We start from the raw sequence: 26,197 nt of genomic DNA, 5'->3' as shown, positions 1-26,197 counted from the left end.
ATGCCCAAGTGCTTCGCTAAAGCACCTGCTAGTTGACACCATTGATTGTGCACCTTCTCCGCGCTGGGTGTTCAGACCCATGACACGTGCAGGTAGAAGGGGACCTGGTAGTGTCCTCGTCCCTGTAGGCCAGGCTGCCTGCCCCCAGACTCACCCTGCAGAGTCTTGTTCTCCTTCTTCACCGACTCCAGGTGCTCCAGGTACTCCTCGTAGGCGGTCTTGATCTTGAAGCTCTCGGTCATGTACGTGTGGCACTCCTTCTGCGACGTGTCCACCTCCACCTGCAGCTCCTCACACTTCTGCTGCCACTCGGCCAGCATCTTGTCAAAGACCCGCTGCTTCTTGTCCAGGGCGGCGGCGGCGGCAGCGTTGGCCTGCAGCGAGGTGGGGCGGGTATCAGGGGCCTTGCCTTTCTTGCCCTCTCCTTGCTGTCTGCCCCCTCCCTTCCTGGCAACTCTGAGGACCACAGACGTCTTAGGAATTGGGATAGATTCCGACACGGACAGCCCGAGCACAGAACGGGGAGTCCAGAGGGAGTTACGGTCTGGGTCTAAAACTTCTACTTCTGGGTGTGTGACCTTGGCCGTCCACCTTGTCTTCCCAGGCAAGGATTTTCTCGGGTGGACAATGAGGGAGCTGGGCCTCAGTGGTCCTCTGAGATCTGTGACTTCACTTAACTCTCCATGACGAATTCCTCTATAATACACTCATATATGTTGTACAGGAGGTGGGTGGGATATTATTTTTCTGGCAAATCAATCCTGATTATCCTTAGGCATTATTTTGCATAGCCCTTCCATCTTCCTCATTATTCCCCAGCAACCATGTTTTTGCTGCGGTGCAATATTCGATGTAAATTTCTGCTCTTTTCTTAATTTGGGGGGTGGGGAACAAAACCTAGTTGGGGTTTTAGGACTTTTTTTCCGGAGCCTCTTACACGGCTCTGACCTTATCTGGATCAAGTGGTGTGTGCCAGGGGAAATCTTATTTCATCCTGCCAGAGACTGGCAAAGAAGTGTGAATCAGAGATGCACAAAGGATTATGTGGTCACAAAAAGTGTGTGGGACATGGGTTGCATGAGAGGAAGGGGAACAGGGGCAGTAGGTTCCAGGACTTCCTGGGGCTGAGTTTTATCTTCGTCATGGACCTATTTATTTATTTTTGTTGTTGTTGTTGTTGTTTTTTTAACTGAAATATAGTTGATTTAACAATGTTGAGATAATTTCTACTCTATAGCAAGGTAATTCAGTTATATATATATTCAAAATACTCTTTCCCACTAGAGTTGATCCCAGGACACTGAATGTGGTTCTGTATGCTGCACAGTAGCATCTTGCCGGTCAACCCCTGCACGTGTCACGGGCCTGTTTAAATAGCGGCTGCTTGAGTGTGAAGCTCTCCGAATCATGAGCATATAGACATGTTCCAGCAGAAGCGCATGTCTAGTGGGCCTGAGTGTTTTACCCTCCTGGCCACCTGTTGCTTCCTGCGGACCTGACATGTGCCAGTCCCATCCAGCTGCCCGTGGGCCCTTGGACCTGGCATGTAAGTAGCCTTGGAAGGTTTGCCCCTCTGACCTTCTCCAGGTCGAGGGTGAGGTCCCCCACTTCTGCCTGGAGTCTCTGTTTATTTTTCTCGAGGGAGGCGGCCTGGGCCTGGGCCGTTTCTGCTGCCTCTTCTGCTTCCTGGAGCCTGGTGGCTAGTTTCCTCCTGTGAATGAGGGCAAGAAGGGCCATCAAGGAAACATAGGAGCCCATGGGCAGGGAGGCCGGTGTGGCACTGAGCTCTGGTGTCACCGTGAGAAAGATGCAGGCAACGGGGGCGGGGGGGGGTGTTTAGAGCAGGGCAGCCCCTGTCCAGTCGTCCACTCAACAAACAGGGACTGGTTCTGCTCTGGCATTAACAGGTCTCGCTCTAGGCATTAGGGAAACAGCAGTGAATAAAACAGACCAAGAGCCCCGCTCTTGTGAATTTCTGTTCTAGAAGGGGGACAATACGAAACAAAAATGATGTCAGTGCTACAGAAAAATAAAGCCGAGAGGGGCATGCGTGGAAAGGCAGGGACCCTGTGGGTGTCTGGGGAAGGGGTTCCGGGCAGAGACGGGGGAAGGTTTGAAATTTAGGTTTAGCCCAGAAAGAGAGCCTGGGGTGGGACCAGGCGGCCCTGGAAGCTCTCCGTAGACAACAGGCAAGAGCTGGAGGGCAGGAGGCGGTGCCACAGGAAGGCAGGTGGAGGCTCAGTGTATGAAGAGGTCCAGAGGAAGGTCGTTGTCGGCTGGAAGGCCCGCGCTTACTGCCCTCACCGCAGATTCCAGAGGATGGCAGGCACCAGCGAGCAGGCTGGGGTCCCCTCCCTGCCTGGCACAGGAGGCTCACACACAGGCCTTCCCTGGGTGCCTGGGCCCACGGGCACCCACGCCAGCTCCTTCTTGTGCAAGAGGGCGGCTCAGAGACGTGTTCACATGTCCGCTCCTATTTCCTCAGGCCTGTCAAGCACCGCGTTTGTGTCTCTGGTTTGTGAAGGAGGAAGAAGGCTCCAAGGACTTGAGGGCGTTGACCACAGAGCTGGGGACCTGGCCGAGAGGGGCCCTCCCCGAAGTGTGGCCTGGGTCCTCCCAGCATCTCCAAGGGGCCCTGCCCCCGACCCACCAGGCCTGTGGAAGCTTCCTGAGCACATCTGGGCAGAGGATGTAGGTAAGAGAGCCCTTGAAGACGGGAGCTGAAGGCGGCGGGGCACGCAGTGGGCTCCTCCGTCCAGACACTCGTCCCCCCTTTAAGGGGAGCCAGTGAACTGCCTTCTCCTGGGCAGGACCCCCGCCTCAGAGGAGACTGAGCTCAGACCTTGTTGCCCGCCTGCCCACCCGCTGCTTCCTGGGCACAGAGTGATGCTCACTTGGTCTCCTCCAGCTCCTCCATCCTCTGGATGGCGCCCGTCTCATACTTGGTCCTCCAGGGGGTCACCTTGGTGTTGAGTTTGGACACAAGGCGCTGCAGCTCCGACTTGCCGCCCCTGCTCCTCCTCCAGCTGCTCCTTGATCAGGTCCAGGTCATGCTTGGTGTTGGCGAGACTCCCCACGGCCGCGCTGTGGGACTGCGGGGACCAGACGGGCCTGTCAGAGGCCCCACGGCCAGGAGGACTTAGAGACTCGTGGTGTCAATCAACAGTATCAGGTAAGTGAGTAAAGCAGCAGGTAAAGGGGGGAAGAGACCCAGGAGTCTACAATCCAAGCCATCAGGCTTTAATTCTCCCTAATTTCTTCCAGCGGTTGTCCGCAGGGATACGCTGTTTCCTTAATTTCATTTAGTTGCATGCCTGCACGCAGCAAACTCTGGTTTCGCAGGTAACGTTCTCCCTTGCTGTGGAATAATCACGTATTCTTCGCGTCCCTTCTACATCTTCATAACGTGTCACCTTCCTCGAGGAGGCAGCTCTGTCCCCCTCCCCCGCCCCAAACCAACCTTGGACTCTTCATCCAGCTGCCTCTTGTAATCGTCCACCTGCGATGTCAGTGATGTCTTTATCCGCAGGATTTGATTGAGGCGGCTCTGGGATTCTTCCTGTTCCCAGCTCAGTTCACTGTTTTTAGCTGGGTGAGGAGGGAAGGGAAGAAGCATTAGGTGGAGAACTGGCTCCCAGCCAGAACCTAAGCCTCGCTCCCAAAGTACCCATCACTATGGCGGCGTGGCCCGCTGAGCTGGAATGGGGCGCATGGAGACCACCCCATCAGCTGCCCAAGTGACATGGGCCCCCGGAGGGGACAAGTGCCCAAGGGTCGCCAACATTGACGTAACTCGCGTGGGATAAGCAGCTTCAGATAACAAAGCCCCAGCCCCTGGCAGGAGGTACAGCAAAGACTTTTGGAGAAAACAGTGTTTGCTTGAAAAGTGCATTTGTCACAGTCCCAGAGCCTACACTCCTGTCATTTGGGGACCCATTGGAAGGGCCAGAGGCCAGCAAGAGGAGGTGTCTGAGCCGGAGAGAACGAGCCAGGGTTTCTGGTTCTGCTCCGAGAGTCTTCAGTTTTGTGTCCATGGGCAAGTCACTTCATCTCTCTGAGTTTCACTTTTCTTATCCATCAAGTGGGGATACTGATGTTTAAAAGTAGTCAGGGTGTGGGAAATAAGGCCACAGGATGCCTGTAGGTTCTGTGGTGTCAAACCGGAGCGCTGTCTAAGTTCCTGCCTGAGGAGTGTTCGCTTCTCCAGGGAAATGCACCTTTGCTTGACTTGTGTTACCCCAGAGTTCCTGTTGTGGCACAGCGGAAACGAATCCAACTAGTATCCATGAAGATGTGGGTTCCGTCCCTGGCCTCGCTCAGTGGGTCACTGATCTGGCGTTGCCATGAGCTGTGCTGTAGGTTGCAGACGCAGCTCGGATCCCGCCTGGCTGTGGCTGTGGCTGGCAGCAGTAGCTCCGATGGGACACCTAGCCTGGGAACTTCCATATGCCACGAGTGCAGCCTTAAAAAGCAAAAAAAAAAAAAAAGGTTTACCCCTGTTTAGAGCTCAGCCTCTGTGAAGCTAGATGTTAACTTGCATATCGATGAGCTGTGCATTATTTTTGACCTAAGGATGCAAAGAATTTCTTCTGGTAGAAAAAGCCCCAAATCCAACCTTGAGGTTGCAGTATTGTTGTCCCGTAGGCCACATGGGCCAGTCTGGCATCTAACTTAGCCGTTACTTTCCCGACTGGGTGTATAAATCTCCAGATCTCCAGCCCTCAGATGCTTTTCAAAGGCTGCGTTACCATTGCCTGGTTCCCTCATTAGTGACACAGGTTCGCTGGTTAGTATGCAGGTCAGGTTTTAACGTGTTGGAAAATCCCATTTTGTCAGTATTGCTGCCCCTGCTGCTGATCTCCTGGGGGGGATTGAAAGCACCGATGTGAAAATGTTTCGACTAGTGTGCCCTCTTTCGCCCTGGCAAGGTGTTACGGGCGGTACTCAGAGGGTGAAAGAAATCTCCTTGTCTCATCCCAGGGGATGTGCATTTTCCAAGGTCAGGGAAGCTCTGGGAGGGGCCCAGGTGCCTTTTCACTTTCCTTCAGGATCCCTGCTCCATTCCCTGCTCTGTCCCTTAGGAAGCAGGAAGCTGCGGAGAGGGGCGGGCTCACGGGGGGGGGCAGGCTCACCTCGGAGGCGGGTCCTGATGGCATTGATCTCCGCCTGCTTCCACTCCAGCTCAGCCACCTTGGCGTTGGCTTCTGATAAGTTATCTTCCAGCATTCGGACGTGGGCCTCAGCATTCATCTGCTCAGGGAGGACGAACCCACTGAGGAAATGGGAGGCCGGGGCCAGGCCCTCCCTGCTTCCCACCTGGGTTCCCCTAGTGCAGCCTCCCAGGCCACCTGCCTCATCCTTCCAGAAGTCTCTGTCTCAGGAACCCCCAGTGGCTCACCATTTTCTATCAACATAAAGCCAGAGCCTTTGGGTCGGCCCACAGCCCCTCCGTTCCGGACCCCTGCTGACCTTGCCCGATAAGAAAACGCCAGTGTCAGGGCAGGAGTCTGCAGATGAAACAGGAACTCCGAAGATGCCTTGCGAGTGTCTGAAGCTGGGAGACGCCCGTTGGCTGGGACCTGGACCCCGGAAGCAGCATCTCTGCCCACCTTTGGAGCTTCCCCCTTCCCTGTGTCCCTAGATGGCTCTTCCTGTGGCAGGTGCTGGATAAACGCATGCTGAGCGGCTAACTTAATTTTCTCGCTTGCCGTGTATCAATTTGTCATTGTGGCAATGACTGCCCTTATCTCGCCTCTCCTACCGTGTCTCCAGCTCCTCGAGGGGACAGTCACACCAATGTCCTGATAAGAATAGCTCACATTTATGGAGCTTTGCTTCTGTGCCAGGGGTTGTCGTAGCCCTAACAAGAGCGCTCTGAGGTAGGGATTGTTGTTGTCCCACTCTACAGATGGAGAAACAGAGGCACGATTGGCTTAGGCACCTTGGCCAAGGTTAAACCCCCAGCCAGCAGTGTCTCTGCCAGGTCCCTCTCGCTTCCCTTGCTTCCCTTCACAGTATCTAGAATGTGTCTTGGGCCCTCCCTGCTCGGGGCTCAGGGGCTATTCCGGAAGGCTCTGTGGGGGTGTCCCCTCACCTTGGATTCTGCACGGTCTCCACGCTGGCGCTGAGGTCGTCGATCTCGGCCTTCATAACCTGCTTGTCCTCCAGCTTGGACTTGACCCTCTGCAGGTTCTCCAAGTGCTCGGTCAGCTCAGCCATGGAGTCTGTATGCTTCTTGCGCAGCGTGGAGGCCGCCGCCTCGCTCTGCAGGGCCGCCTCCTCCAGCTCCCGTCACAGCTTCAGCAGCTCGGCCTCCCGCTTGCGGTTCTGCTCGATCTGGGGAGAGCAGAAGCAGGGCTTACGGGCTGGCCGCCTGGATGCCGCCACCTGCTCTGTGGTCCCCTGGCCTTCCCGCACCCCACAAGGGGATGTCCTGACTGAAAGGCCGGTCCTACAGGGTATTAAACGCCTTGTCTATTCCTGTGGCTTTGACATCTGAGGCTTTGCCACCCAGGAAGGACGGTCCCTCCAGGGTTAGCTGATTTCTAGAGATGGCACACAACCTGATTTCAAATGCAAACCAACCAGTCTAGAGCCTACACCCCAATCCCCTACCCTGTGGAGCCCTCACACTCTCAGCCACTATCCACCTGCCCTCGTCACCCCAGGGGTGGATGCCGGGCACCTAGGGGCAGCTCCTGGGTCCCGGAGCCACTGAAATTGTCTAAACCAGCTGATCCTAAATCTGCTTCTTCTGCCTCACCCCTTCCTTCCTCGGAAACCACAATAAAGGTGCTTAGCTACAGCCCCCCTCCCTCTGCCTCTGGACTGCCCTGGTGCCTCCCCCGTGACCCTTGTGGGGCCGCCCTTCTTCTTGGGAATGTAACAAACTCTCTCCAATGGCAGTCCTCTCCCGCTCTCGCTGCTTCTCAAACGTTCTTTTAATACACTGCATTCAGTCCAAATCCCTCTTCCAGTAACACCACCAAACCAACGAGCTCCTGAACAAAGTGGGGCCAAACCAGCCCCTCTCTTGCCTATTCTTCTTTTTTAAAAAATCTTTTTAGAGCTGCACCTGTGACATTCCGAAGTTCCCAGGCTAGGGACTGAATTGGAGCTGCAGCTGCTGGCCTATGCCACAGCTACAGCAACTCGGGATCCAAGCCGTGTCTGCAACCTACACCACAGCTTGTGGCAATGGCAATGGCGGATCCTTAACCCATTGAGTGAGGCCAGGGATCGAACCCTATCCTCATGGATACCATTCGGGTTCTTAACCCACTGAGCCACAATGGGAATTCCTTCTCTTGCCTGTTCTTTCTTATTAATTGGTTTCTCCTCAAGGTAGCCCTGGGGATTTAGCAAGAACTAACTGGTCTTTATCCCCCTGCTCATGGTCCAGCATTTTTCCTCCCTGCAGGCAGGCAGGAATTGGGGTTCCTGGGTACCTGAGCAGACGTGGCTCCCCCAGCCTCTTCCAGCCTGTCACTGAGGTCCTCAAGGTCCCGGGACAGGTCACTGCGCTGTTTCTCCACCTGGAGGGAGATGGAATGAATGACATTGACCGTGGCCGTCCAAGAGCCCCTCTTTCTCTAGGAAAGACTGATGACCACATCATGTCTGTGAGGCCGGGGGCCTGCACTTGGGGGGCCCTGTGCCCTGCCTACCACTCCTCATGCTCAGCCAAGGGTGGTCTGTCCTCTTCCCTGTGCTGGGTGGGCCTTAGTGCCCATCCCGACCCCAGCCCAGCTTGGCCGAATCTGGAGCTGTTAGATTCATCTCCCATCAGCTTTCTGGCCTGGTCCCCTCTAGGCTCCCTGCCCTCAAGGCTCCGTCTGCTCTTGGCTCTTCCCCTCTCACCTCGTGCCTGTGCACATAGGTGCCATTTGGTTCTCTTTGCCTGGAAACTCCTTCCTACATCTGCCTGTTGAATTCCATCTTCAAGTCCTCGGCCTAACGTCACTGCCTCTCCTTGGACCACACCACAAAGAAGCATCTCGGCATCTCACGTGGTCACTGATGTGCGTGTGTAGCACAGGGCCTGGCACACTGTAGGTGCTCAAGAAGCAGCGAATCCCATCCTCCTCTCTCTAGGCTTCCTGAGCATGAGTTTCTGCCCAAGCTTGGAACGTGGCTGCACGGGGTCTTTCGACTCCCGCAGGGGGAGACGTAATTCACTTACCTTGGCCCTCATGGCCCTCTCAGCCTCCAGCTCTTCCTCCAGCTCCTCAATTCGGGCCTAGAGGCAGATCAACAGACCAGGGGGCTGTCTCTCTCCCGTGTGAAGTTAGAGAGCTACCCCTGGCCTTTTACAACGGAAAGGATGGAAGGCAGCTCAGCATATGAGGGGCGCTGTCCGAAGCAGAGGGGAGCAGGGCACAGAGGGTGTGTGCAGGGGTCCCGAGGCGGGAGGGAGGCTGGGGTGTGCGAGACCCCACAAGGGGCTGGCGGAGCTGTACAGAGTGTGGGGGGAACAGTGGGTGACAAGCTGGGAAGGAGCAGGGGCCAGAGTGTGCAGGGCCCTGTGGCCACTGTAAGGACTTCGAATGTACCCGGTGCCAGGTGGACATGGGTCAGTCTCCCAGGGCTCTGGAAGCAGCCGATCAGCCGATGTGAGCAAAGGCCCGGGTTCCCAGTCCATCCCCCTCCCTCCCCCTCCCCCTTGGCAACCACAGGTCTGTTCTCCAAGTTTCTTTTTTGCAGGGAGGGATTGGGAGTTTGGGGTTGGTAGATGCAAACTGTTGCATCTGGAGTGAATCAGCAGTGCGATCCTGCTGCACAGCACAGGGAACTCTATGCACTCATTTGCGACGGAGCCTGATGGAGGATAGTGTGAAAAAAAGAAGGTATGTGTATGTGTAACCGGGTCACTTTGCTGTACAGCAGACATTGACGGAACATTGTAAATCAACTATAATAAGAAAATTAAACAAAAAAGGCCTGGGCTGTGCGTTTCGCAGGAGGAACTGGGTCTCCCCTGTCCCAACAGACCTGGTGTTCCTTGAGTTTCCGCTGCAGCGTGGAATTCAGAGACTGCTCGTCCTCATATTTAGAGTTGACCGAACTGTTTCCATGTCTCTCCTGCAAGAGGATGGTTGACCTCCTGAGAAAATGCTAGATCAGCCAGCTGGCGCGGGAATGGAACTGGCGCTGTGGGGAGACCTTGGTCCTGCTGAGACCCACTGACTCTTGACCCCTGGCCTTCTCACCCTACAGATGAGACCGGTCGCCCTACAGAGCCCCAGAATCTGCTCCCCTGGCTTCTCGCTCACTCACTCACTGGTGCATTTATTCATTTGCCTCCTGTTTATCGAGTCCCTCCTCGTGCCAGACGTTGTCTGGGGTTCCAGGGACACCATCAGTGAACAAATCCGACAGAGGTCACTGCTTGGGCAGCTTACATTCTAGGGGCTCCAGAAGCACACCGCTGCTTGGCCTTTTTAGGGAAAACTTGCCTCAAAGGGCTGTGTTCTCCTGATGTGTGAGAACTAGGATGCCAGAGCCCCAGCAGGTGGGGAGCGGGGCAGGGACCTCCCCCCCAAAACGTGCTGAAGGGCACATTTATCTGCACGTGCCCCTCTTGGCCATCTGTGGTATTCTAGAACTGCCTTGGCAAGTATATGTCAAAGGTGCACTGTCCAAATTCTGCCTGACTCCTTATCTCTATCCCCTTGGCCTCTTACTCAGTTTCAGCTTATATGCGTGGACTATTACAGTAGCTCTCCAGCTTCCAGTTTTTCTTCACCGTGTCTGTCCTCCACGTTATTGCCAGGGTGATAGTGATAACACCCCCTCGACTGCTTGTGATTTTTTTGTGTGTGGTTGCCGTGTGCAGCGGCTTGATGTGGGATCTCAGTTTCCAAACCCGGAGCGGAACCCAAGCTGCAGTGGGGAAAGCACCGAGTCCTGACCACTAGACCACCAGGGAACTCCCTGCTTGTGATTTTTGGGATCCCGGTTTGTAGGTTTCTGCAAAGACGCCCTGCCCTCTGGGGCGGGTGCATTGCTTAGACGCAGTCTCCTTTCCAGCACCCAACAGGTCCCGGGTGAGGCTAAGGAAAGCTCCCTGAGAGTTGGGAAGTGCCTTCTCTTTCCTTCCTCATCCTCCAAGCTGGGCACAGCTCCTGGCCCAGAGCAGACACAGGGGACATGCACTAATCACTCGTGAAGCCCTCGGCAAGTTCCTGGTGCCGGAAGTGCTAAGATGTTGCTAACACTGTGACGGGCCAAGTGAAAGATGGCATCTCACCACCTCCTCAAGATCCATCTCGGACCGCTCCATCTCGGTGAGGTTACGGATGGTCATCTTCAAGTCACTCTCGGCTTTCCGGCGAGCCTTTCCCACTTCCGCCCGGATTTTCTTTTCCTGTTCCCAGTTACCCTCCAGCTACAGAGACAAAAAAAAAAAAAAAAAGTGGCAATAGCGGAGGGGAGGTGTCTGAGCCCAGAACGCAGTAAAGAACCAGACCAGGCCTGGCTCCTTAGCTGTGGCATCAGAAAGGCCCTCACTTCCCAGGTCTCAGAACGTATCTGAGGCCCCTGTGCCCTAGGAAGAGGCCCTGGCTGTCGTGCTGTAAAGTTGGGCCCGGCGACGGGGTGTTACCTCGTGGATCTGGGTGCTGAGCTTGCTGTTGCTCTTGGTCAGGTGGTTCACCTTGTCCTCCTCAGCTTGCAGGTCGTCAAGGGTTTTCTGGAAGAAAAGATAAAAAACGTGTGTCCCACAAAGCAGGCAGGAGCAGCTGGGCAGAGCTGGTTCTCTGCCACGACATCCCAGCTGAGTTGCGGGGCCCTCAGGGATCGGGTACAGAGCACCTGCTCCTGGTGGTGGGTGAGGCCGGGGCAGACCCATCCCTCATCGGCCGCAGGTGGGCCCCCAGGGCTCAGTCGGGGGCTCTGGTTCTCCATGGGGCATGCAGGAAAGCTCTTGGGCTTCTAGCGGTCACAACAACTGGGGGCCTCACTGGCACTTTGTGGGTGCTTTCAGGGATGCTGGACATCTGGCCTTGCTCTGGACGGTCAGCGCCGTGGAGCATAATTCTGCAGCCACACATTTGAGGTTCCATCCAGGCACTCGTGTAAGTAAATGACTCTTTATACTTTTCTGACCCTAGAACCCAGCTCCTCTTTCTGCTTTTTTTGCATTTAGTACACACTGCAGTTTTAAAAAAACGGTCTCCCATGAACACGGAGATATACTAGTTGTTGTTAAAATCTCCCTGAGAACCCGTCACCGTTTTGTAAAATCGCATGGCTGACAGCAGCTGCACTTTGCCACCAGAGTCACCGCCACCTCCTCCGGTCCCACCTACAGCCGTCAGAGACCCTCTTAGACCTGCCTGAGCTTTTACACTTTGACAGCCCCATTATTTATTAGAAATTATTCCATTCATTGTTCCTTTTCCACGGAAAGGCCCCTTACTGATTTTTCCCAAGTCATGTCTTCGTTACATTATTAGCGTTTTCAATCCAGGATGGGAAGAGGGCGTTCCGAAATACCGCTCATCTTCCTCATCCGTGGCTTCTCCAACGGCCGATTTACCTACGCGCTAAAACGTATTTGTAACCCCCACATCAGTACTCGTGCTGCTTCCGTGGTCATTCTCGGACCTGGGCGGGGTGGCGAGAGCTTTGAGTCCCTCTGGGGACGCGTTCCCGGCTGAGGTCAGATCAGTGATGCTCTGACTTCTCGGTTCAGCCCAGATTACAAACAAGTGTCCTCTTCTCGGTCTATTGACGGCCGCATTTTTTCCATTTTGGTGTTTTGGGTTGGAGACTTCGCTGCTTACGCGGGCACCAGGCACAGTGCTGAGGGGCTGCCTGGTGTTCCTGGTGCAGGAAGGTGGTGCCGTGCTTTGCAGGGAGAATCTGTGTATTTACCATGTGCTCCATTCAGGCCTGAGAGAGAGGGGCTGTTGACTGGGAGTTCAGTCTTAAGTAATCAACAACATTTACCAGATAAGGTGTTTTTAAACAGAAACACACATAAAACAATAATGAGGAATTCCCACTGTGGCTTAGTGGTTAGCAAACCCATGAGGACACGGGTTTGATCCCTGGCCTCACTCAGTGGGTTAAGGATCTGGCGTTGCCGTGAGCTGTGGTGTAGGTTGAAGACTTGGCTCGGATCCTGTGTTGCTGTGGCTGTGGCTGTGGCTGGCGGCTACAGCTCGGATTAGACCCCTAGCCTGGGAACCTCGATATGCTGCAGGTGCAACCCTAAAAAGACAAAACAAAGACAAACAAATAAAAAAAAAAAAACACAAGGTAATGTATTTATCACACCATGTGTTGTGTACCATTGGTCAGCGAAAACGCCGCCACCAGAGGCTCGCAGGAACCCAAGCCTGTGTTTCCCCGAGAGCAGAGCTTTAGTATTTTTGCTGATTCACTGACTTGCTACCTCGAGTAACGAGAACTGAGCGTATTTGCTCTGAGGCGGGGCTCTGGGTTTGCTCTGGTGCATCACAGTCTAAGGAGCGGTATTTGCAGAGGCAGCTGAGAGAGGCGCTTGGGAACAAGTTGTAGATTCATGATGTCAGCAAACATGGATGGGTGTCCACGGCCCGGTGCTGGGCCTCACTTGCTCGTGGGCCCTGGGCCAGAGGGGCCCCCGTGCCACCCTGGTGGGTGGTCAGAGTCGGCTGTGCCCTCCGGAGCCTGAAACAGCCAGGTGGGCCTCCCCATGACCTGGACAGCTTGCGCTTGTTTTTGCCTGGATGGATCAGGAGTCACTTTTTGCCTGGTTGGATCAGGAGTCACAGGGCACTTCCATAACCCACTCGGCTCCGCATGAGTGTGCCCGGACCTTCCCCGAGTGTGCCTGCCCCTTGCACTCAACGATATCATCACCTCACTTACAACAAACCTGCAAGGACAGCAGCCATTGACCGTGCCCGCTTCACTGACGGGGACGAGGGGATTTAGGGAGACTCTGCGGCTTCCCCATGGGCCCCCAGCTGAGGGGCAGCAAAGCCAGGATTTGAACCTGGGTCTCCGGTCTCTGAGCCCACCTGCTCCTCCAAGGGAGAAGCGGCGGGCACCCACCTGGTGCAGCTCCTCCAGGGCCCTCTTCTCCTTCTGGAGCTTGGCGATGGAGTCTTCTCGAAGTGAGAGGTCCCCAGTCAGGGTGCGGACCTTGTGATCCAGGGCCTGGAGGTGGGGGAAGGGAGAGAGAGAGTCCTTAAGGCTGGGAATACCGTTGGGGTGGGGGCGCGGGAGCCACTTGCTCCAAGATAGGGTCCGCAGCTTGGCTGCACCCCAGAGTCACCAGGGAGCCTGAGAAATGCCAGTGCCCGGGGCACAGCCCACCCAGCCAAGTCAGAATCTTTTTTTTTTTTTTTTTTTTTTTTTTTTTGCTTTTTAGCTATGGAGGTTCCCAGGCCGGGGGCTTCATTGGAGCTGCAGCTGCTGGCCTATGCCACAGCCACAGCAATGTGGGATTCGAGCCTTGTCTGCAACCTACACCTCAGCTCACAGCAACACTGGATTCTTAACTCGCTGAGGGAGGCCAGGGATCGAACCTGTGTCCTCATGGATACTAGTCAGGTTCTCAATCCACTGAACCACAACGGGAACTCCCCAAGTCAGAATCTTGGGGGCGAGGGGGCAGCAAAAACACTGGTCAGGGCTTGGCCACCCAAAGCCTGGTCCTCGGACATCAGCTGTGACATCGCCTGGGAGGGAGCTGGACATGTAGTCCCTCGGCCCCGCTGGACCTGCCGGCCCAGAGCCTGTGCCTTATGGAGGTCCCAGTGGTCTGTGTGTGCCTCAAAGCTGGAAAAGAACCGGTTTAGATAGCGTCCACCTTCTCCCGCTTAGGGACCCCACCCACTGAGAGATAGGAAGGGGTCTGGGGCCAAGGGCCAGCCAGATGGCATCGGGAGCCAGGGAGCTGCTTGGGGGAGCAGCAACTGCTTATTTGGGCAGCCAAAGGTGACCCCACCCTGCAAGAGGGTTGCCTCTTCTGGGAATGGGGGAGGGTGGACAGTGAGGCCGAGTGGGCAGCGGGCCAGGGAGACACCTGGGAATCCCAGGCACGAGGGGAGCCAGCCAGGCCTGGGTGTCCCCGCAACAGGAACAGCTCTCAGCCGCTTGGGTCAGCTGCTCTGTTCCGCAGGACTTTTGGCCACAAGGGGTGCATGATCCGTGTGCTGCCTCCGACACAGTAGCGCTCCCTACACGAGGCTACTGAGCCCTGGAAATGTGGCCAGGTCGACGCAGGACCCACGTTTGAAACAGCACTGAATGAAGTTAAAATAGTTATGTGTGGCTGGGTGGCTTGGGTCCAGGGCAGCACCGCCGGGGGGCTTCGGCTGTGCCCCTGCAGGGCGAGCCCTGCGGGTCCCCGGTCCTGAGAGGGGACTGGGCTGGGGCCCCAGGGCCTCCCCACCTGCTTCTCCTTCTCCGTCTTGGCCAGCGTGGTCTCCAGGCCCTCCAGGTCCCACCTGAGGTCACTCAGCTCCCCCTCCAGCTTGCGCTTGGTGGCGCTCAGCGAGGCCGTCGTGCCCTCCTCCTCCTCCAGCCGCTCCCGCGTGTCGGAGATCTGGCTCTCCAGCTCCATCTTGGCCTCATCATCTGGGTCAGGCGCTCCTCCGCGTCCATCAGGTTCTCCTGCTCCTGGGGGAGGCAAGAGCCTGGGTCAAAGGCAGGGTTCAGGCACCTGCAGGGAACCACCATGGTGGACAGGCCTCGGGCTCATGGACCCCAAACCCATGTGTCCTGGAGGTTGTGCGGGGGTGGTGGTGGGCCAGCTCCATGTCCATGTGACAAAGCGTCGACCAGGAGTGTGGTCCTCAGACCACCCGCAGCAGCAGCCCTGTGAGCCGTTTAGGATGCAAACTCTCAGGCCCCATCTGCGACCTGCTGCCTGCGAATCTGCACGTTAACGAGATCCCGGGCGATCAGAAGTGGTCTAGGAGAAGCCCAGGCCACTCAAGCTGGACACCTCCGTCAGTTCAGACGAGGCCCTGAACCCAGCTGACCAGGTGTGCCCAGGTTTCTATCCACCAGCAGGGAGGGAGACCTCCATCCAAATAACTCCCAGGGTTGACTTAGTCCGTCCGTGTTAACAAACCGTTTCCCATCCCCGGTTCCTCCCTGGCACACGCCTGAGGAGCAAGCCAGGCAGCTGTTGACTATATGCTTCGGTTTGGAGGTGGGGGAAGCGATATACAGAGGGAGGTGGGAGTTGTCACAAGTGCTGGGCAGTACGTGGCAGAGAAGCGACAACCGGAGTGTCCCCTGGGGTCTCCCCGAGACGGGGGTCAGCGTGTCAGACAGCCACAGGCCACAGAGTCAGAAGACCAGACCTGCTGGTTGGCTTTCGGTTCATAACTACTGAAATTCAGTTTTTTGTCTGCAAAATAAGGGAAATGATTGCCGTAACGCCTAAAGGGCTGGAGCCCATGAAGGCATGGAGCTTTGGGACATGGAAGATTCTTTTACCACTGTGGTCTCGCTTGGCCTCAGTCTCTCCAAACATCACATAAGGACCCCAGCCTGAGCAACTTCTCAGGGGTGTAGAGAGGATGTGGGGAGATGGATGTTAGAGACGGGCCCGGGGAAACGGTGGACAGGGCAGGCCTGACGCCCTGTCGGCAGAGAGGACCTGCTGTGTCCGAATCTGCATTTGGCTGAGGCAGAGCGGGAAGGACCGAGGTGGAATTAGACCTCCCGGGTCGTGGGTCTTCTACTGATGGGGTCTGTCAGATGGAGTTTTCTACCCTGAAGATGCACAAGAAAATCAGGCATCTAAAGGGGCGGGTGTCAAGGTCAAATCAGAGAAAGACCCTTGTGAACCAGAAGGGTCACGGCCGTGAACCCACTCATCACTGGGAGTCAGGCTGCCCATGGAAACCCTGTCATTTGATGTGTTGGCACTTGATGGGTGAGGGAAAGAAGGCAGAGGAAAGAGGGCAAGTTCCTGAGGTCCCTTGGCAGAACCACACCCACTCCGGGGCACTCCTCCCCCATCTTGGGGCCACCATGTCTGGACAGCCCTGTAGGCCCAGCATGGACTGTGTGTGAGCCAGCCTGCTGCTGGGGGCAAGCAGGAATTGGGTGGACACTTTGGGGTGCTTGGGTCAAAGGTGACATTGCAATGAAGGAAAGAGAAGGCAGGGATTTGCCCGTGGTCTGGAAGAACACGGAAGACCACCCTCCCTCCTCTGGGTCTGACCCTTGCCAAGGCCCCCAGCTCCCTCCCTTCCCCCAGGGGCCCCCTTACGGCCCCTAGCTGGATGGTGAGGTCATTCTTCTCCTGGCCGAGCGTGGCCGTCTTCTCCTCCAGCTCCTTGACCTTGCCTAGCAACTCCTGGGTCTTGGCCATGGCATTCCTGAGCTCCTCCTCCTTGGCCTTCATCTCCTCCTCTTGCCAAGCCACGTTCAGGAGCGGCTTGATCTGGGTGTTCAGGAACACCATACCGTGTTAGGGGAATGGGCTTTGCCGGGGGTAGGTGGTGGGCTGTGGGAGCTCTGCCTCCCACTGGCCCTCACACTCCCCCTGGGGAAGACATGAGCTCTTGCGGCAGCTGTGAGGTGGAGCCCCTTTCTGCAGATGCCATGCAGCATGTCCCAAAGCCGCCGCAGGGAAGGCTCATCCTTGCTTAGGACCCATCTTCAGGATGCTCTCTGATCCCGAGAGACGCTAAGGTGCATGTCTTCCTGCGCCCAGTGCTCACGTCTGATCTGTGTCACACGTGCACGGGGAGCCCTGGCCAGATTTGCAGTTCCAGTTTCCCTTTCTGCCTCGCTGCTCTCTCCGACTGTCTCTCTCTCTCCACCTCTGTATCAATGGATACGTGTTTCAGGAGGGCAAACACCATGAAAACGGGAGAAGGCATCGCCTTTCTGTGAGGATGTCAGCTTAACCCGTCGTGGGCAGCTTGGTCTGTGGGGTCTGGGATCTCACCATGCACAGTTTGCGGAAAAAGGTGACAGTGGGCAGCAGGGCTTGCAACTACGTAACACTTTTTATTCCATGAAAGCCTCCCTCAAAGTGCTTTCCCCCCCCTCCCCCATGGCTCATCCTATCTGGCTTAGTTCAATAAGGTTAGAATGTAGTTAGCATCCTAAAATTGTAACTTGTATGTTTTTACTCAGAGGAATAGCACCTTGCTCTGCCCTGTTTCATCAGTGAAGTTTTACTTTCTGGTAAAGAGCAGAGACGTTTCCAGGCTATCTCTCTGTCACCTGTGGTGACTTAGGTCCAGCTTGGAAAGAATCTTAAAGGCTCTTGGGCTGAGGCTTCCCAAAGGGTAATACCTACACCGAGGGGTCAAGTGAGGCCGAGTCAACCACTGAGGAGAAGCCTTGTCATTTTCCTTGTAACATCGCTCCTGTAAACATAACTTTGTACAATAATAATGGATGACTTTAAAAAATAATACTTAAAAAAAATTTTTTTTTGTCTTTTTGCCTTTTCTAGAGCCACTTCCCATGGCATGTGGAGGTTCCCAGGCTAGAGGTCCAATCAGAGCTGTAGCCGCCGGCCTACGCCACAGCCACAGCAACGAGGGGTCCGAGCCATGTCTCACGCCAGATTGTTAACCCACTGAGCAAGGGCAGGGATCGAACCCGCAACCTCATGGTTCCTAGTCGGATTCATTAACCACTGAGCCACAACAGGAACTCCTAAAAAATAATACTTTTTAAAAATGAAGAACTCTTGAAACCCACAATTTTATGGGTGCTGTTGGCTTAGGATGAGACCGGTGGGGCTGCAAAGTTTCCTTTGCAGGTAAAAATTTCAAGATAAAAAAGCGAGTTGGCGTAAAGAAAGAGGGTCAGTGATGGAACAGGTTTGGGAAGGTGCGTGATCGTTAAAGTTGGAGAAATGCTGGTTTCGGCCCCTCTGCAGGCTCAGGCCCCTGAGGAGGCGGGTGGCCGCTGGCCCTCGTGCGGGTGGTACAGCGCGTACTCTCCTTCCCTTTACATCTGCGGTCAGCTACCGATTGTTAGAAAGTTCTTTCCTACGGGGAGGGGCAAGAAGCTTCTGTGCGGGCTGTGTGGGCTCAGGGCCCCCGGAGGTGACCTGGAGCCCCTCCGACCCTTGGCAGAGCTGCGCCGAACCCTGCCCTCTCAGGACAACCCCATGCTCCAGTGTCTTGAATCGGCAGCCTGGCCCCCTGGGGCCCAGCGGCCTGCTCCCTCTTCATGGGGCCCCCACTCATGGGATGCCACGCCCTGGTGTGACTCAACCTGCACGCAGTAGCGTGGCTCATGGCCTCCTGCATTGATGGAGGGGGGCCTGGTTGCTCGGGTGCCCGCAGCCCCACCAGGGGCCAGAGCAGCCTGGGAAAGGAGAGGTCGGATGCCAGGACTTTAAGGAGTTGAAGATGCTTCAGCAGGCCCAGGAGCCAGGCACTGCGGACCAAGCCCGTTTGGGGTGGGGGGAGGAAGGGAGGGGGGTCCCTGCATCCAAACGGGTGGTTTTTGTCTTTTTTAGGGCCACACCTAAAGCACACGAAAGTTCCCAGGCTGGAAGTAGAATCGCAGCTGCTGCTGCTGGCCTACACCACAGCCACAGCAACGCCCGGTCCAGTCTGTGACCTACACCACTGCTCACGGCCATGCCAGAGCCTACACCCCCTGGTCAAGGCCACGGATCGAACCTGCATCCTCATGGATACTAGTTGGGTTCTTAGCCTGCTGAGCCCCCATGGGAACTCCCCAAGCGGGTTCTATATTGAGGAACGGAATGAAAGGTGGGGGAGCAGAGTCATTTTTCCCAGGGAGGAATCGGCCCCCGTCGGGAAGGAGGCTATGGTTGTCCTCTGTCTCCAAGGTGCCCTCATTTGTAGACTGTCCCTGCAGCATCCCACGGCCTCCCACCCCCAAAAAGTGCCCCTGCCCAGACCCCTGGCCCCTCAGCCCTCACCTTGTCGTAGAGCTTCCACCAGCCCCAGAAACGCAGCTGCAAGAACTTGCGTGTGTTCGGCTGGATGACCTTGAGGCCCATCCTGCAAAAAAGAACCCAGGGTTGCGTGGTTAAAATACAGTATGCGGGGAGTTCCCGCTGTGGCGCCGTGCGTTAATGGTCTAGTTTGTCTCTGTGGAGGTGTGGGTTTGATCCTCCCCCAGCACTGTGGATTCAGAATCCAGGGTTGCTGCGGCTGTGGTGCAGGTCGCAGCTCTGGCTTGGATGCGACCACTGGCCCAGGAACTTCCATATGCCGTGGGTGCGGCTGAAAAAGAAAAAAAAAAAAAATACAGGTGTGTGTGTTGCATGGGGGTCGGGGGGCTGGCCTCCCTGATGGGCCGACTCTGCTCAGACAGCCCAGGGCTGAGCTCATTTCTTCCCGCATTTCCTCTCCTTTCCCTCCCTCACCTCCCCCAGCAGTCTCCAGATCCCGTCATGTGCCATCTCTGGAGTCAGCCCTCCTTGTCCCTGGCAGCTTCATGTGGCTGTCATTTACGGAGACTCTCCTGGGCCCAACATCCCACCACTCAGCCCAGCCAGAGAAGGCCTGTTATTATGCATTCATTGCTGTTATTATTGCTAATACTATGGGCACAGAGCCAGAGTCAACCAGCACAGGTCAGCCCGGGCAACCAGAGCTGTTTTCTTTCTTCTTTTTTCTGTGTTTAAGGCTGAACCTGTGGCATATGGACGTTCCCAGGCTAGGGGTCGAATCAAAGCTGCAGCTGCCGGCCTAGGCCACAGCCATGGCAACACTGGATCTGAGCCGTGTCTGTGACCTGTGCGGCAGCTTATGGCGACGCTGGGTCCTTAACCTGCGCAGCGCGGCCAGGGATTGAACCCACACCCTTATGGATGCTAGTTGAGTTCTTAACCTGCTAAGCCTCGACGGGAACTCCTAGAGCTATTTTCTAATGACCATTTTAGGGGATGGCTGAAAAACATGATTCCGAGGGAGGCGATTTTGCACAAGGATTTCTGGGTTCTAATCCTGACTCTTGCGGCACGAAATGAGCCCGGTTCCTTAACCCCTCTGGTCTCACTTTCCACGTCTGTAAAATGGGGGTGCTGGCCCGACCACATTCCTCTCACAGCCCCGTCGTATGGATCAGGTCTGGGGAGGGCTGCGAGAGGGACTTGTAGATCGTAACGAGAAGGGCTTGTGTTAGGTGGCCCCTGTTGTGGGTTGAATTGGGTCCCCTCCCAAAAGTTACGCTGAGGTCCTAACCCCCAGAACCTGCAAATGTGACGTTATTTGGAAATAGCGTCTTTGCAGCTGGAAAGACTCAGGTTAAGATGAGGTCACACTGAGGTCGGGGTGGGGGGGGCTAAGCCAAGGCGACTGGTGTCCTTCTGAGCAGAGGAGGCCATGTGAATACACAGCCACAAGTAGACCTTGGGAGACAGAGGCAGAGGCTGCACTGGAAGAGGCCAGAAATGGGAAAAGAAATTTCCATGGCTTTAAGGCACCTGGTTTGCGGCGCTTTGTGAATGGCAGCGCTAGGAAACCAGAACAGGCCCCACACGGGGTTCTTTGGGCCGGTAAAGGCCTTGACCCCCTCCCTCCTCTCACTGCCCAGGGGCACTGGTGGCGCTGACCCGGGGAGGGAAGGGGTCCCTGGTCATTCCACGCGGAAGGTGTGGCCTCGGTGGCCCTGCCCCGCTGGGGCTGCCTTTGTTCCAGCGTCTTCTTGAGCTCCACCCTCATGAGGAAACCCCGGAGCCGACACGGCACGTGATCATGATCTTGGCCAGGCGCTCGTCCCGCACGTCCTCGAGCTTGGCCAGGATACCCACTCGGAAGAACACCTGCAGGGAAGACATGCTGAACTGAAAATAGCCCAGCTGTCACCAACGGCAGCTGCTTGGGGTGGGAGAAGCTCAAGATACCTAAGAACTCAGAGACCTGGTCAAGTGCTGATGTTTAAAGCCCTTCGGAAACAGCTGGCCTTGGCCTGGACACCTGCAGGGCTACTGCCAGCCTCGGCGTTTGCTTCCTCTCACACTCGGATTCTCCTCTGGGCTCCGGTCCTAGCCTTGCACTCACCAGCTGAGCCCCCTTGAACGTCTCCTCATATCTCAGGGCCTCAGTGCCTCCTCTGAGAAAAGGGGATGTCAGTTGCTCCCTTAGAGGGGCGTTCGTGATAGAGTGTTCTGGTCTTCACTGCTCTCTCCGATGACGGCTTGGCAGAAGGGCCTTCCTTCTTTATCACCGAGCAGAGCAGCCTTAGAACAGTCCTGGTCCCACGGGATCCAGGACTAGGAAGAGGGGATAGGCTTCAGCCTGGATGGTTAACTTTCTGGAAAGGAGACAGAGTTTTCCCAGTGCTGCACAATTTCAGACCTCTGGCTCTGGCCTATGAGTGGGACGCGTCTCCAGGAAATCAAGGCCAGCTTTGCATTGTGTGTTAGAAAGAGCCAGAAGGAGTTCCTGTCTTGGCGCAGTGGTTAACGAATCCGACTGGGAACCATGAGGTTTCGGGTTCGGTCCCCGCCCTTGCTCGGTGGGTTAACTATCCGGCGTTGCCGTGAGCTGTGGTGTAGGTTGCAGACGCGCTCAGATCCAGTGTTGCTGTGGCTCTGGTGTAGGCCGGCGGCTACATCCCCGATTCGACCCCTAGCCTGGGAACCTCCATATGCCGAGGGAGCGGCCCAAGAAATACCAAAAAGACAAAGAAAGAAAAAAGAAAGAGCCAGAAACACTCAACCTTAGAGAAATTCACATTGAGGTCACAAGGTATCCTTCACCTCTCTGCCCACGTCAGTGTGAAGACTTAGAACAAGCATTGGCAAGGGCAGGAATCAGGGAGGGAGTAGGTGGGTGGTGAGTTGGTACAATTTGGGAAAATGGTTCGTCACTCACTTGGCATGTCCCTCAACCCTGGCTGCATCTCGGTCCCACCCGGAGGGCTTTGAAAAGATGTTGATGCCTGGGCAGAGGCGAATTCAAACACTTCTGGGGATGGGGCTCAGGCATTGGTGTTCTAAAAATCCCTCCCACACCAGATGATGCTAATGTACAGCCAAGGCTGAAAATTTTGTCCTAGAGAAACGCTTGCAAAGGGCCATGTGTGGGGATGTTCACAGCAGCATCACCAGTAACGTACTGGAAAAACAGAGCAATCTGATTCCCAAGGACAGGAGAAAGAACAGTTGTGGTGTGGCCCTTGGAGGCCACGTGATCGGGCTGTGGCTGAGGACAAACGTCACGTCCCAACCAACAAGGACGAATCTTAGAAACATGATTAAGTGATAAAAAGCATGTGTGGAAGAGCCTATCAGATGTGATGCTTTCGTGAAGCTCAAAATTTGGGACCATGTGCCCATGTGATAAAACTATATTTAGGAGTTCCCGTCGTGGCACAGTGGTTAACGAGTCCGACTAGGAACCATGAGGTTGCGGGTTCGGTCCCTGCCCTTGCTCAGTGGGTTAAGGATCCGGCGTTGCTGTGAGCTGTGGTGTAGGTTGCAGACGCGGCTCGGATCCCACGTTGCTGTGGCTCTGGCGGAGGCCGGTGGCTACAGCTCCGATTCAACCCCTAGCCTGGGAACCTCCATATGCCCCGGGAGCGGCCCAAGAAATAGCAAAAAAAGACAAAAAAACCCCAAAAAACTATATTTAAAAAGGCAAGGAAGACAGTGAACATCCAGGAGAAGGGTTACTCCTAGGAGTGGGAAGGAAGGAGAGGAAAGAGATGCAAAGACTAAGGCCTGGGTTTTTTAAGCGATCGCAGGTGATTGTTTTATCAGTGTGTTTTGTAATGTATCATCTTTTTATAGGCTTCTAATAGAACGTGATAGAAACTTCTAGAAGGAGAGGAGGAGCCAGGAGACCACACCTGGGTCAGCCAGCCTTGGGTGTGCTAGGTGACCTGGGCTAAGTCACTCTCCTTTGGGGGCCCTTGGTCTCCTCTCCTGTCCAGTGGGAGTGCAGGACCCCAGGTCCTCCCAGCTCTGGGAGTCGGCCCTCCTACAGGTGGGGGCGGGGGCTAGAGCCCCCAGAGGAATCCTTTACATGGATGCTTGGGTGCCCCCAGGAGAAGGATGGAGAAGGATATGCTTCTTCCCCCCGCCCCCCCAAACCCAAGGAGCTGGCCATTATAGGGGAGCAACCTGGGTTTTGGTATTTCAGAAATAGTTGTGGTTGAGGTTTGTTCAAGCGGCTGGTAGGCGGATCTGCATAAGCCAAAGCCAGGGATCAGGAGGCAGAGCGCAGGCAGTCGTGCTGTTCTTTGTTCCGCCCCTGCCACCAGGGCCTGCCTGGCGCCCCCCACCCCCTGCCCCTGCCTGCCCCGCAACCCCAGGAGCAGAGCTGTCCCCAGCAGCCCCAGGCACCCTTTGGGCAAAGCGAGATGCAGGCCATTTGCCCAGGGACAGCCCTGTCAGAAACAGGTGATGCCTGCCCTGACTTCATGACCCACGGCCACCGGGGGCCCGAGGCCTGCTCTGCCCTGCCCAGCTCTGTGAAACTGGGCATGTCCCCTCCGGGCCTTCTCCAGGCGTTCTTAAGTTTCCCACCCATCAGGAGTGGGGCTGGGGAAGGAGCTAGTCTCTGAGGTCCCCTCCAGCTCATATATTCAGTGATTCTGTGACAAAGCCTGAAGGTTCCTATATTGAACTTAGCTCGTCTCAACCGTGCAGGAGGCTGAAGCTCACAGTTCCTGCAGATGCAAGAGCAGCATCACAATCCTGCCACCCCCCGCTGTTGGCGGGGTTCTGTCCATCAGTGTAACCCTAAGCCTGGAACCATACCTGGCACGTGGGAAGCGCTCCCTGCGTGTTGGATGCACACGTAGCCTGGAGCTTCCCCGGAGATGCTGCACCTGCCCGCTCCCCCCGCCCCTGTGAGAACTGGAGGGGCAGGCCACCCGCTCCAGGCTGCATGGTGGTAGCAGCTTGGAGCCTGATGCAAAGCTAGTGCTCCTCCCACATCACCCCAACCGTCATGTTGGGGTGCCATCTGGTTGGGCAGCTGCAGAAGGCCACCTCCCCCCGTCAGCCTGGCCCTTACAGTCCTGACAGGAAGTGGGATAGACACGGGCCCCGTGAGTCAGGATCAGGAGGCTGCTCCATCTGAGTCAACCCTGACTTAGCTGCCAGCTCAGGGCTGGGGCTTTCAGAGTGGGTGGTGGGTGGGGGCTGGTTTTAGGCACTTCGCCCTCAGACCTCACCCACGCATGGACTGTGGTGCCCCAGTCAAATCCAGGACCGTGATCCTGGCCAGATCCTTTTAGTCTTAGAAATGTGGGGCTCATATGCCCATCCTAAGAAATACTCTCTGTTCACGAAGTAGCTCTCTGTCCGGGCTGGGTTCTCCCACACGCTACCCTGATTCCCTGAGACTGAGCTGACCAGCCCTGACCCTTCCAAGGAGGGAGCTGAGGGACTTGACACAACGAAGCTGGAACGCACACCCGGACGCCCACCTTCTTGGGACAAGGCTGAGAGGTGCGGGAGCAGCATGGGAAGGCCCTACCTTGGTGTGTCCAATTTTGTATTCATTCGTATCCAGGCCCAAGGCCCCAAGCAGCAGCTCGGAGGCCTTCTTGTTGTCCACGAACCCCTGAGGGATCACGCTGGGGTTCAGCACTTGGTACCTGCCGGGAGAGACGAGGACAGCCCCCATCAGTCCCAGGCTGGCAGCACAGGACGTGTGGCCGCACAGGTCCCCTGGGTCTGTGGGGTGGGCTTGAGTCAGGGATGTGACTCATTTTGCAGATGCCCACGGCAGGCAGCAGGCAGAGGGAGGGGGCTGACAGGCGACGTGGGGGCCTGACGGTCGCTGTGGCTTGGGAGTTCCGTGGGAGAGATGGCCCTGGAAATGAAGACCCCAGCCTCTTTCCTTCTGATCTTTTCTTCCAGGCATGGGGGGAACTGCTTCTTCCTTAGTCCTTCCCCAGGTAGGGAGCTCAGAAGGCTTGAACTTGGACAGGTGGCCTCTAGTGACCCTTCCTGCTCTGTCCATCTGTGGTCATGTTCTCGTAAGTGGGGGGGGGTGGTCGATGTCAATGAACCCCTAGGTGGAGGTCGCTGTTGGGGTTCCCCCAGAATCAGACGTTGAGACCAGGATTCCAGTGCGAATAGTCTATCTGGGAGGCGGCAGAGGGAGGGAGTGGGGCAGGAAGCCAGGAAAAGGCAGTTCACACAACACACAGCTGGGGCTTCGTGCGGCGGCCGGGGGCGGGGGGAGCAGGGGCGTGCTGGACCCGGCTCTCACAACATCGCATCGGCTTGAAATCAGCCTCGGTGGGAGAACATGGATGCTGGCAGACACTACAAATCAGGGCTTCTTTTTAAAAAAATTTTTTTTTTTGGTTCTTTGTAGGGCCGCACCTGCAGCATATGGAGGTTCCCAGGCTAGGGGTTGAACCGGAGCTGTAGCTGCTGGCCTACACCACAGCCACAGCAATGCTGGACCCTTAACCCACTGAGCAAGGCCAGAGATTGAACCTGCATCCTCATGGATGCTAGTTGGGTTCATTAACAACTGAGCCACGATGGCACCTCCTAAAAAATTTTTTTTTTAACCCAGAGAGCCTATGGTTAAACATTTCTCACCACAATGTCCGTACAGAACAGGCTGCGGAGTTAGCCCACCAGGAGGGGGAGGGAGCCAAAGTCTTTATACACCAACTGTCCTCAGTGGTTGGTTGAGGGCCACTCCTGGGGAGGCATTACTCCCAGATGCTCTCAGGCCGCCAAAGCAAAGCAGGCTCCAGCAGCCAGAGAGAGGCCTCAGGCAAGAAAATGTGGGTGCTGGCCGTTGCAAGTTGGGTCACTGTGTCCTGAAGCAGTGACAGCGAGACAGTGTCTGTCCATCGTTGCACCCACAGTGGGACTGCATTTATCAAGCGTCGGCGCCTGGAAACTGAGAACTGTACTCAGGGTGTCAGTAGGACACACTCACCTCTGTTTGAACTCTGGGTACTGCAGCCTGTTGGGGAAGCCCTTCCTGCAAATACGGATGCCTTCCAGGACTCCGCTGCAAGCCAGCTGATACATGACCAGGTGGGCATCCACCACGCCTGCCAAGAAGGAGGATGCAGGATGGGGGGGTGGGGTCACTGCCCTGGGGCAGGACAGGCTACTCCTTGCACTCAAGGAGGGCCCCAGGGAGTCCCAGGCTCCCCACAATTAAGCCACGGTCCAGAGGTGCTCCAGAGGGTGACGTCTGGCCAGGTGGGCACCCCTCTGCTTTGCCAAGTAGCCAGAATACGATCTTTGGATGGGTCCATTGTGGGGGTTCTTTCAGGGCCCCACGTTGCCCCCATCATCCTT

General features: G+C 56.0%; 1 protein-coding gene across 1 annotated transcript in view; it reads right to left on the bottom strand.

Annotated features, from left to right (window-relative positions):
• The window catches only part of LOC102160349 (myosin-16-like), a 50,900-nt gene that overhangs the window by 11,866 nt on the left and 12,837 nt on the right, over positions 1-26,197 (bottom strand). The window contains 23 exon segments of the mRNA XM_021087967.1: positions 155-473; positions 1,579-1,711; positions 2,895-2,948; positions 3,007-3,092; positions 3,461-3,588; positions 5,133-5,250; positions 6,094-6,474; positions 7,449-7,535; positions 8,183-8,239; positions 8,992-9,081; positions 10,250-10,387; positions 10,604-10,690; positions 10,813-10,932; positions 11,232-11,305; positions 13,011-13,149; positions 14,087-14,571; positions 14,574-14,616; positions 16,226-16,399; positions 18,878-18,959; positions 20,655-20,728; positions 20,967-21,018; positions 24,346-24,516; positions 25,827-25,944. Coding sequence (XP_020943626.1) covers positions 155-473; positions 1,579-1,711; positions 2,895-2,948; positions 3,007-3,092; positions 3,461-3,588; positions 5,133-5,250; positions 6,094-6,474; positions 7,449-7,535; positions 8,183-8,239; positions 8,992-9,081; positions 10,250-10,387; positions 10,604-10,690; positions 10,813-10,932; positions 11,232-11,305; positions 13,011-13,149; positions 14,087-14,571; positions 14,574-14,616; positions 16,226-16,399; positions 18,878-18,959; positions 20,655-20,728; positions 20,967-21,018; positions 24,346-24,516; positions 25,827-25,944 — 3,210 coding nt within the window.

This window comes from Sus scrofa, chromosome 3 (assembly GCF_000003025.6).
Source record: "Sus scrofa isolate TJ Tabasco breed Duroc chromosome 3, Sscrofa11.1, whole genome shotgun sequence".
NCBI lineage: Eukaryota > Metazoa > Chordata > Mammalia > Artiodactyla > Suidae > Sus > Sus scrofa.
The sequence above is the reverse complement of the archived record's forward strand: the minus strand, read 5'-3'. Positions and strand labels throughout refer to the sequence as shown.